The sequence below is a fragment of the Balaenoptera acutorostrata genome, chromosome 6 (genome assembly GCF_949987535.1).
Source record: "Balaenoptera acutorostrata chromosome 6, mBalAcu1.1, whole genome shotgun sequence".
Lineage (NCBI taxonomy): Eukaryota > Metazoa > Chordata > Mammalia > Artiodactyla > Balaenopteridae > Balaenoptera > Balaenoptera acutorostrata.
In genome coordinates, this window is record NC_080069.1 from 93,405,295 (window position 1) to 93,418,006 (window position 12,712).

At 36.2% G+C, this 12,712-nt stretch overlaps 1 protein-coding gene across 4 annotated transcripts in view; it reads left to right on the forward strand.

Annotated features, from left to right (window-relative positions):
- The window catches only part of INVS (inversin), a 146,653-nt gene that overhangs the window by 71,986 nt on the left and 61,955 nt on the right, over nt 1-12,712 (forward strand). For all 4 annotated transcript variants that reach the window (XM_007197065.3, XM_007197066.3, XM_007197067.3 and 1 more), the window contains exons 5-7: nt 3,296-3,463; nt 7,190-7,370; nt 9,670-9,779. In XM_007197065.3, the coding sequence (XP_007197127.2) occupies nt 3,296-3,463; nt 7,190-7,370; nt 9,670-9,779 (459 nt within the window). The remainder of the gene's footprint in view (nt 1-3,295; nt 3,464-7,189; nt 7,371-9,669; nt 9,780-12,712) is intronic.

Here is a 12,712-nt window from a genome sequence, read left to right on the forward strand (position 1 = left end):
ATATATATGAAGTGTTTAGCAATGCCTGGTGCATAGTATTCGCTCAATAAATATTAGCTTAAAATTATTATTATTAGTTCATTTTGATTCTAACATCTGCTCTGGCATTGTTACTAGGATCCATTATCTTCCCTGCTCTTGAGTTTTAACATAGTGTACACATTGGTCATTGTTTTGATCAACACTCTGATCATTCCTTACAGGAAAAAAATGTGGTCTTTAGTTAGACAAATGCAATCATCCTCTTCCTTTTCATCAGGCACTTAATCATAGAGTCTTGCTAACTCCAGCACTCTCATGTAATTAAAACTCTTATAAGTCATTCACTGGGTTTATATTCAATAATCTTTTCACTCCCATAGTGTTCTTTATGTGATTTTTAGATTTTGTTTAGTGGTCACTCACATAACCCAGAGTTCTGAAATCAACTTTAACTTTATTTTACAACTTGTAAATTAATATTATTCCTAACTCACAGCATTTATAGTGCTTATATTGCACTGAGAATTCCCTGGTGGTCCAGTGGTTGGGACTCTGTTCTCACCGCTGAGGGCCTGGGTTCAGTCCCTGGTCAGGGAACTAGGATTCCGCAAGCCACATGGTGTGGCTAAATAAATAAATAAATAAATATTTCACTGAAAAAAGCACAAGACCCATTAATCACTTGAGAAGCTACAACTGTCTTTGGGCTTCATGTCTTCCCCAATATATTCTATGAACTTCCTGCTGTCTTCCAGTCCCTGTATGTTCTTCTGTTATTGAACAGGGATGGGAGGTTATTCAGTCAGAAAGATGGAAAATGGATCTGCATAGTCCAGGCAGCCACAGAGAAGAAAGAAGGACAAAAGCATAGAGCAATGAGTCTCAAACCATCTGAAGTGAAGGATCGGTTTTTTTAAAATTTCTAATCTGTCACAGACCAATCGTATTATAAAATACATTAAAAATGAGCAACAAAAAACCAAACAACTCAATTAAAAAACTGGCAAAGGACTTGAATAGACATTTCTCCAAAGAAGATATACAAATGGCCAATAAGCACATGAAAAGATGCTTAATATAACTAATCACAAAAGAAACACAAATCAAAAACCACGGTGAGATAGCACTTCACACCCTTTAGGATAGCTATTATCACAAGAAACAAAAATAACAAGTGTTGGTGAGGACGTGGAGAGATTTGAACCCTTGTGCACTGTTGGTGGGAATGTAAAATGGTACAGCCACTGTGGAAAACTCCTCAAAAAATTAAACATAGAACTACTATACGAGCCAGTAAATCTACCTCTGGTTATATACCCAAAAGAATTGAAATCAGGAATGTGAACAGATATTTGTACATCCATGTTCATAGCAGCATTACTCAAAATAGCCCAAAGATGTTACTCACAAACCTCCCAAATGTCTTTTGATGGACAACTGGATAAAAAAAATGTAGTATATACATACAGTGGAATATTATTCAGCCTTAAAAAGGAATGGAATTCTGACACATGCTACAATGTGGATGAACTTTGAGGACATTATGCCAAGTGACAAGTCAGACACAAAAAGACAAGTATTGTAAGATTCTGCTTACGAGGTACCTAGAGGAGTCAAATTCATAGAGACAGAAAGTAGAATGGTGGTTGCCAGGTGACGGGGAGGAGGTGGGTATTGGGAGTTATTGTTAAATGGGTATGGAGTTTCAGTTTGGGAAGATGAAAAAATTCTGGAGATAAATAGTACTGATGGTTACTCAACAATGTGAACGTACTTAATGCCACTGAACATGGCATTAGAAACAGTTAAAATGGTAAATTTTATGTTATGTACATTTTACCACAGTCAAAAAAAAAAAAGAATTACTAGAAAAATAAAAAACAAAGATGTAAAAAAATGCAACCCCAAACTTTTTACTGTTAGGTTCAACAGCATAATATATTTCAATAAATATATTCAGAACAGGGACTTCCCTGGTGGCACAGTGGTTAAGAATCCACCTGCCAATGCAGGGGACACGGGTTCAATCCCTGGTCCGGGAAGATCCCACATGCCGTGGAGCAACTAAGCCCGTGTGCCGCAACTACTGAGCCCACGTGCTGCAACTGCTGAAGCCCACGTGTCTAAAGCCCGTGCTCCACAACAAGAGAAGCCACCACAATGAGAAGCCTGCGCACCACAACGAAGAGTAGCCCCGGCTCACCGCAACTAGAGAAAGCCCACGCACAGCAATGAAGACCCAACGCAGCCAAAAACTAATTAATTAATTTTTAAAAAAAGAACAAATATAGGAAAAGAAAAGAATTACAGAAACTCTACATGTTGTTTACTGAAAATGTGGTTTTAGGCGATTAACTGCTTTGATATTTGTGACTTTTTTGTTCTGCAGTTATCACTAAACAAAGAGCAATGAGTTAATAACTCTACATGTTAGACGCCTGTAGGTTCACTTTGAATGAATACCACATATGCCAACATTTAAAGTTTTTAATGTGACAAATGAGCTTGGTTCCTGCTGTTAAATGATCTCATTCTAGATTGTATTCATGACAATGCTACTCTCAAGGCATAAAGTATATCTAAACAGTTTCTCTGTGGTTTCATTAATAGTTCTCCTAATAGAGAAACCAGTATGTTGATGAGAATGGCAGAAGAGATTTTTAAAGCAACATCGGCAAATTCAGCATGTTCATTTTTTTTTTTCATTTTTAACTTTATCTAAAAATAAAGCAAGTGTTGCTGTATTTTCAAAATATATCTTAACAATTTATCCTGTAAAATTATAGTTAAATTTAAATTTATCCTTTGATATAAAAAATGGATTCTAGATCCATGATTTCCTATGCATGGATCTTTTCTGATAGATATAAAACCTTCTATCAAATTCTTAAGGTGCTTAGTGCAATGTCAAGATGATCACTTGCTTTGTTGATAATTATTCATAAAATATTTGGCTTCTTTTTTCTTTCTCAGTATTATCAGTTATTAGTACTTGATGACCTAAATCCCTGCCATGGTTAAGATGTCAGATTCTGGAGTCAGACTGCCTGGGTTTAAAATCTCTATTCAGTCACTTGCTACCTTCACACCCTTGAGCAGATTACTTATCCTCTTCGTACTTACTTTCCTCATCAGTCGCATGCAAATTCAAGAGTACTCATTTCCCAGAGTTGTCATGATATAGACTACATGAGATAAAATATATAAAACTCTTACGACAGTGCCTGTCACATACTGAAAGTTTGGGAAAAGTTTGTTGTGTTTTCACTGTTACTGTAGTTATCGTTATTTTGAGAATCTCTCAATTTTGCAGCAAACAGCTCTGCATTGGAGTGCCTACTACAATAACCCTGAGCATGTGAAGCTGCTCATCAAGCATGATTCCAACATTGGAATTCCTGACGTCGAAGGCAAGATCCCACTTCACTGGGCGGCCAACCACAAAGATCCGAGTGCTGTTCATACAGTGCGATGCATTCTGGTGGGTATAATGGATGGCCTTTCCAAATATGTATATATATATATATAATGAAATATCCAATATATGCAAAAGCATTTATATGACACACAACCAAATTATGAAGCAAAAGAGTATAACAAACATGTGAGCTCATCACCAAGAAATAAAACATTTTAATGCTGTTATTTAAGACCACACAGAAGTTTCCTATGTGCCAGTTTCCAAATACATTCTCTCTCCCTGTGCCATGCTCATTCCTGTCCCCCATCAGCTCCTTTTCTGAGTTTATATTTATCATCCCTGTCTTTGTTTTATACTTGTTCATATTAAATAGTAAACAGATGTAAGTGAATATTTATATAATACATTTAAGATATATAAGGAAACAACAAATACTCATGTACTCATCACTGAGTTGAGGAGCCAAGTACATTACCATTACCATTACCGTTGAAGTTCCCTAGATATCTCCCAGTACCATTCTTTTCTCTCCTTTCTCAGAGTCAGCCACTATCCTCAGTTTTGTGCTTATCATTCCACTGGTTTTCATTATAGTTTTACCACGTGTTTGTATCCCTAAAAAATATATTGTTTAGTTTTTAACATTTTTGAATTTTATATTCATAGAATCATACTGTATATATTCTTCCACAACATACTTTTCTCTTGCTCAGTGTTAAGCTGGTGATTTTATCTATGTTGCTGTGTGCAGCTGTAATATATTACTTTTTACTGCTGTATAGTATTCCATTTTATGAAGATTAAATGACACATTATTCAGTCTGTTATTGACTGACATTTGGAACTGTTTCCAGTTTTTTGCTATTTACAACAGTGCTGCTCTGAACCTTTTTTAAAAGCATATATAGGGTATCTAGGGTCTGTATTTAACTGGTTGTTGCAGGTGTATAGAAATGCAATTGATAGTTTGGGCCATTAATTATATATTTAACCAATTTGCTATACTTTCTTATTAATTTTGAATATTTATCAGTATATTCTTAGAGGTTTTCTAATCACTCCTTCCCAAATTCCAACTTACAAGCTATGGTAGTCTAATATTTAGTCCTATTTGCTTATAACACACAAATTAGACTTTAAAAGATATTATTGTTTTATTTGTACAATGAAAATTTATTTCTACTTGTGTGTTAACTAATTTCTTTGCTCTGCATTTCTTCTTGAGTCTCAAATTTTCCTTCTAGAGTTATTATTATCTTACTTTCTGAAATATAATTCTTAGAACTTCCTTTAGTGTAGATCTATGGTGGTAAACTCCCTGATTTTTTTTTTAATAAATTTATTTATTTGTTTGTTTTTTGTTTTGTTTTTTTGGCTGTGTTGGGTCTTTGTTGCTGTGCGCGGGCTTTCTCTAGTTGCGGTGAGTAGGGGCTACTCTTCATTGCAGTGGGTGGGCTTCTCTTGTTGTGGAGCACAGGCTCTAGGCGCACAGGCTTCAGTAGTTGTGGCATGTGGGCTCTAGAGCTCAGGCTCAGTAGTTGTGCATGGGCTTTATTGCTCCGTGGCATGTAGGATCTTCCCAGGAGAGGGATTGAACCCATGTCCCCTGCATTGGCAGGTGGATTCTTAACCACTGCACCACCAGGGAAGCCCTCCCTGATTTTATTTGTTAAGAATGTCTACATTTCTACTGTGCTCTTGAATATATAGTTTTCCTGTATACACAGTTCTAAGTAGTTACTTTTCTCAACTCTTTCAGACTGTCATTTTGCTGCTTTCTGCCTTTCATTAATTCCTCTTGAAGAGCCTGTTATTGGTCTGTGTCATCTCTTTATAGATATCTTTTCTCTCAGGCTGCTTTTTAAAATTTTTCTACATGGCATAACTACAGTTTTACTACGGTTTGTCTAGGTGTGCCTTTTTTTTTTTTTTCCTGTTTAGTATACATTCTGATTATTGCATCTCATTTCTGGAAAATATATAACCATTATCTCTTTAAATATTGCCTCTCTTTTATTCTCTCTACTCCTGCCTATGGAGTCTCCAGTAATACATATTTTAGACCTTTCCATTTTACTTTCCATGTCTCTTAACTTCTCTTTTACATTTCTATCATCTTGTCTCTTTCTGCTACATTCTGGGTAGTTACATCAGATCTGCCTTCCAGTTTGCCAGGTCTTTCTTCAGCTGCATCCAATCTCTTGTTTACCCTATTCATTTAGTCTTCAATCTTAGTGATTATATTTTCACTTCTAAAAGTTCTACTTGGTTCTTTTTCAGATCTGCCTGATCATTTTGAGAGTTTTTGTTTCCTTGCTCACCTTTTATTTCATTTTTTATTTTCTTACATGTTTCATAGATAGTTATTTTATATTCTTTTTGTGTTAATTCCAAGATCTGAAGTCTTTGGAGGATGATTCTCACTCATAATATCTTATTTCCTCACAGATTTGGCTTTTTTTTTCTCCCTTATAAATGCATCTAAGTCCTTGGGAGACTCAAGGGCCTAGAATACCATTGTGGTAATATTCTACTTCTTTTTTTGAAGTGTTTATAATACCTTTAATACTCTTTTTTGTAAAATAGCCTGACTGTATAGACAGCTCTAAATCTGGGATGGCCCTTCAGAGAGTTCTTAAATTTGGACAAGAGAGCTTGGCTTTGGATATGACCTAATCTGAGAAGGGACCTGACCGTAGGTGAGGTAACTCTCTTTAGCTGAAGCAATTCCAAAAGGATGACAGTAGAAAGTCATTTGCTGGCAGCACTTGCAGCAGATGGGGAAGTAGGTCCTTTAGTCGTGAAGGGGGACCTTAGCAATGCATCATATCTGCTACAAAGATCCAGTAGAAAAATGAATAAGTGTTGTAAACTGTCAATTTAAACCAAATATCCAATAAACATATGATTTTTAAAAAACTCAACCTCATTCATAAAAGAAATACAAATTAAAACATCAGTGAAATGCATTTCATACCTATAAGGGGAAAAATGTAAGTTTGATAATACTAAGTGGTTAATCTGTACCAGCATGTGGGGAAATAAAAGCTTTTACACATCGTTATGGATGTGTTAATTAGTACAGCCATTTAGAGAGCAGTTTGACAATACTAGCTGAAGATGCAAATATCCTTCAACCCAGCAATTTCCCATCTAGGTGTCTGGGCTAGAGAAAAATCACATGTGCCACAAAGGGACATGTAAAGGAAGCGTGTTCATTGCAGCATTATTGTTAATAGTGGGAAAAAATGTAAATAACCTAAATATCCCTCAGTAGGAGAATGGTTAACTAAATTGTGGTTTAACAAATGGACTAGTATCATCATAGATACTCAAATGTATTGTGTTGAAATTAAAAATTCAAAAGTATAATTTTGAAAAAAAATTCAGGGATATGTATGGTATAATACATAAGTATAAATATTGAAAACACACATACAAAATTTAACTGTTGTTTATGGATGTATATATGTGAAGCAAAAATACAAAACATATGCCTTTAGCTGAATCTGTAAGAGATTAAAAAAAGCACATTAGGCAAAATGTTGATCCCTATTTAATCTATTGATAGATGGTACATGTTGTTTATTGTATCTTTTCTGTACTTTTTATAGTTAAATATGAAAATTAATTTTTAAAGATTTAGACTGTATACTTTTTTCTGAATTTATCACTTCTGCTGAGAGAGAATATGTAGGTTTCAAAAATTGCTCAGTTAATACTGTGTCAAACGTGATTTATTAAGGATTCCATGTATGTCTGAGGTCTCTGGTTCCTTAAAAATAGGATGCTGCTCCAACAGAGTCTTTACTGAACTGGCAAGACTACGAGGGTCGAACACCTCTTCACTTTGCAGTTGCTGATGGGAACGTGACAGTGGTTGATGTCTTGACCTCATACGAAAGCTGCAATATAACATCTTACGATAACTTATTTCGAACGCCTCTTCACTGGGCAGCTTTACTAGGTGAGTTGAATGTGAAACCAAGGATCAACAGTAGGAGGAACTGCATGAGTATAGGAAATTTTCCATGGCTTCTCTCCCCCTGTCAGCTCCCACCTCCTATTTAATTGTTTTAATTTTTAATTGATATGTGGTGCTTTATACCTAAATCACTCTGTTGTATGCTTAAATTTTAGCAATATAGAATGTATTCTCTGTTATATATTAATTTCAACATCGTGTCTTTTCATTTTTATTATAAAAGTAATGCACATTTGTTGACAAATGTAAATATAAAATAATCTTCACATTCAGTGCCTTTGCTTTTTTGGAGAAGGGCTCTAATTTTATATGTGAGCTAATACTATGATATTTGATTTCCTTTTCATCATATTTCCTGATATGCCTTTGACTTAACCTTTTTGGGGATCACTTTTTTAAATGAGAGAGTATATATGTGTATGTGTCTGATTTTTGGCACTCTGAGAGTCTCTTTTAGTGAAGGAGTTTTACCCACTGATAGTCATTGTTATAAATTGTATAATTTGATCTTTTTTCTGTTATTCTGCTCTTTGAGTATTATTAGTGTTTTGGTTCTTTCCTGATTCCTTTGTTTTCTGCCTTGTGGTGTGTGGATTACATTTGTTGTTGTTTGGTTTTGAATTGCCTAATGTTTTAGGAGGATTTTTAAGTTCTACTAGTAGTTACTTTTAAATTTTTAAGCCTAAGTCAGAGTCCAGAGCAAAACTGTGTCTATTAATTCCCATCTATTTAAAAATGAGGAATTTAGCACACTTTCACTTATCATTCTTCGGGTATTTATAAATATAATCTGATAGTAATTATTAATTAATATTAATAATTATAATAAACCATTATTATTATGGACTTAGTTTTTAAATTACACATTATCTCTTTTTTAAATGATTGCATTCAGTTTTATAGTCAGATTTATAATTATTATTTAGACTTCATTTCAAGGTGCAGTTTCATCCCTTTTCCTCTGCATTCTAGGAGGACTTTGCAAATTTGTCTCCACAGCACTAAATTGACTTGTGTTCCACAAGTTCAGCTTTCTTTCTGCCTCTTATAGATTGTATTTTAGGTTATATTTTGATTTCCTTCTCTCATCCATATTTCTTTTTATCTCAGCTTTTTTCCTTTTTATCTCCTTCCATTACCTTTTCATTTTAGATTATTTTCTTCTTAGGATATTCTGTTTCATTTCATAGAGACCATCTCTTTGCAAAAGTCAAGGATGCCAAACAGTTGCCTGAAATTTTCCTCTGGATCCTTCTCTAGATCATTTTCTGAGGTATGCTCTTCTTCTTTCTGATGGTGTTCCTTTCTCCCTGTCCTAGAGTATGTTTTCATATAGCCTTTTCTGAATTTTTCTCTTTATCTTTCAAACGAGAGATATTTAGATTGACTATGTGCATAGATTGCCTTTGATCCTGTTTTTGCCCGTTCATGTTATGGAGAACTCCATCTCAAACCATAGCTGGAGAGCAGGTAGACAAGCACAGCTCCCACTCAAATTCCTTTTTTTCTGCCTGGCTTTCATGCAGTGTATTCTTGCTCTGCTAATGTGGCATCTTCTTCATTGCCTCATTCCCTATACACTGAAGCAATGGCATGTATGAAATTCAGGTTTCCTAAATATAAGATTACCAGGCTTGTTTATTCTTTGATCCTTTCTACAGTTCTTCACTTGTGGAGACCACATCCACATCCTCCAAAGTGTACTGCAGAGTATGTTTCTCTACTACCACCTCATCATTCCTGCCCACCTGTTTTCTGGGATTTGAAATCACTGCCTAGATGTTAAAAAATTGGGGGAGGGAGGTTAGAGGGGATGGATAGAAGGCCTCAGAGCTCACAAGAGTTTGTATTATAGGTTGTCCTCCTGAGTAGCAGAAGAGAACAACCGCGTAGTTCTGATTGATGGTGCAATGGAACCTGGAGGCCAGGGACACTGATGGCTGAGAGGGGCTGGCTCCTAACGTGCCTTCTTCTGTTTTTATGGGCAGTTTTATAAGGTGAAGCCAGGGGATGCAGTGAGCTGATACCTAATACAGTTTTTTCTCAATCTGGCTGTTATAATTAGTCATTTCCTTCCTGGTTGAAGCATTAAGTTTTTAGCGTTGTAAGTTTTTGCCTTTGTGCTACATAATCATGTATTTTCGTGAGAAGTTAGAAGAGGCTGCACTGGGTATTGTGAATGCTGGTTTATGTGCTAATGATTTTTCTTACCCCTTTCCTTTAAATAGATTATAAGTGAATCAGTCCTTTTATGTGATAACTACCTTGTGTCTGCTTTCAGGCCACGCACAGATTGTCCATCTGCTTTTAGAAAGAAATAAGTCTGGAACCATCCCATCTGACAGCCAGGGAGCAACACCCTTGCACTATGCAGCTCAGAGTAACTTCGCTGTAAGTAAACCATGACAATTATCTTTTTTTTAAATGAAATTTTTATTTTGATATAATTGTAAATTCACATGCAGTTGTAAGAAATAAAACAGCAAGATCCCATGTACCCTTCATTCAGTTCACTCCAGTGGTAACATCTTGCAAAAGTATAATATAATGTCATAAACTGGAAATTGATATTGATATAATCCACTGACCTTATTCAGATTTCACACTGTTACTTGTACTCATTTGTGTGTTTGTGTAGCAATTATTTTTTAACAATTGCTCATACTGTTCACTCTGTGATTCAGGTGATAGTCTGAATTTTTATAAAGTTGTTAGTCACATGGGAAGTTTTAAAGAATTTTTATTTTAACTGTTCAGTGTAACATTTTGCTTTACTGAAGTGTACTTAATCTTTTTTGTTAATTGTAAGGCACTAAAGACAATCTAGTGTTTGGCAATCTATAATTGTCCTGAAGGCAGTGGGCAAGGCTTTAGAACTAGATAGACCTTGGCTAGAATCCTGACTGTGCTATTTGCTAGCTGTACGACCTTGCATAAGTTCTTAACCTCTCTGAGTCTTAGTTTCTTCATATGTAAAATGAGAATAATTATACCTTTTCTTTTAGGATTATTATAAGGATTAGAGAAAGTTTATGACCAGTGCCTAGTGTAATACTTGGCATAGAGTAGGTATTCAAGAAATAGCATTCATTGTTATTATTATTTGTGCTAATAATTTTGTATATTGTACATCTGAGAAAGCAAAAATATGAATTATTGATATATCCAATGATATTAACTATTATTAATAGTTCCTTCCTGCCACACTTTACAGTTTACAAAGTACTTTCTCATCCATTATGTCACTCAGTCCAGCCAGCAACATGATAATGTCTAGGCTGCTTCAGCCTCCTGAGTATGAGTGGCCACTAAGAACTAGAGACACATCCAAAGAGGCACACATTAACGCAGTCACAGTGGATTTTGCTGCCTTCTACATGAGAGTGCATAGTGAAACACCTGGTTTCATTAAATTATGAGAATGTTATCATCAGCATAGTATAATTCCATCTTCCTGACCTCCCCAAATGCACTGTTGAATACACTGAATTCTTGGATTGAGAAAACATCTTATTTTCCCACTTTTCTTTCTCTCTGGTACCCAGAGCAACTATAGCAATCATCCCCCTTCTTGGCATTCCTAAAAATCTATTCTATATATCACCTAAAGTTTTGGTAAACCATTATCTTCTATTATCTCCCAAGATCTCAGAAAAATACAGAGTTTTTGAGGAGGAGTTCATTCTTATTACACATAGATAAGAAATCCAATTGGCCCAGTCTAGTCAACCTATGGAAATCAGAATTCAATCCATATTTCAACATAGGCCTATGAAAGGACATGTTACCCCTACTTACAGATGAAGAAACCAAGGTTCCAAGAGATTAAATGATTTGCTTGGGCTTCCCTGGTGGCGCAGTGGTTGAGAGTCTGCCTGCCGATGCAGGGGACGCAAGTTCGAGCCCTGGTCTGGGAGGATCCCACATGCCGCGGAGCAGCTGGGCCCGTGAGCCACAATTACTGAGCCTGCGCGTCTGGAGCCTGTGCTCTGCAACAAGAGAGGCCGCGATGGTGAGAGGGCCACGAACCGCGATGAAGAGTGGCCCCCGCTTGCCACAACTAGAGAAAGCCCTCGCACAGAAACGAAGACCCAACACAGCCATAAATAAATAAATAAATAAATAAATAAATAAATAAATAAATAAATAAAAATTAAAAAAAAAAAGTCACTGCTATGATTTAAAAAAAAATTTTTAAAAAAAAGATTTGCTCAAGATCTTGAACCCAAGTCTTAGACTCCAAATTTAACCTATGTACAGAAACCAGTAATTAAGTAACTGTGCTAATGCTAGTAAGAAAGAACGCTAGAACATTACAGATGTTTATTCAAAGAAACACTTGCTTTAGACAATCTGCCAATTACAGAAATAGTTTTTTAATAATTATGCAAATTTTATAGGCTCAATTTCAAGTCCCTTGATCTCCTGGGACTCTATTAATTCACAAGAGATTGTAATTGTCTTTTTAAAAAACATCATCAACAACAACAACAGTCCCATAAAACCCTTGCAAACATTCATCATTAAGAAAACATACTCAACAAAGAAATGTTTGCAAATTATTAAAAGAAACCCCCAAATCACCAACATTTTAAAATTTTATTTCTTTTTTTTTATAAATTTATTTATTTATTTATTTTTGGCTACATCGGGTCTTCATTGCTGCACACGGGCTTTCTCTAGTTGCGGCGATCGGGGGCTACTCTTTGTTGCAGTGCGCGGGCTTCTCATTGCGGTGGCTTGTTGTGGACACGGGCTCTAGCGTGTGGGCTTCAGTAGTTGTGGCACGTGGGCTCAGTAGTTCTGGCTCGCAAGCTCTAGAGTGCAGGCTCAGTAGTTGTGGCACATGGGCTTAGTTGCTCCGCAGCATGTGTGATCTTCCTGGACCAGGGATTGAACCCATGTCTCCTGCATTGGATTCTTTTTTTTTTTTTTTTAATTTATTTAATTTATTTATATTTATTTTTGGCTGCGTTGGGTCTTCGTTGCTGTGCGCGGGCTTTCTCTAGTTGCAGCGAGCGGAGGTTACTCTTCGTTGCAGTGCGTGGGCTTCTCATTGCGGTGTCTTCTCTTGTTGCGGAGCATGGGCTCTTGGTGCACAGGCTTCAGTAGTTGTGGCCCTTGGGCTCAGTAGTTGTGGCTCATGGGCTTAGTTGCTCCACAGCATGTGGGATCTTCCCGGACCAGGGTTCGAACCCGTGCCCCCTGCATTGGCAGGCGGATTCTTAACCACTGTGCCACCAGGGAAGTGCCCCCCTGCATTGGATTCTTAACCACCAGGGAAGTCCCAAAATTTTATTTCTTTATTCAAATCTACTTAATAA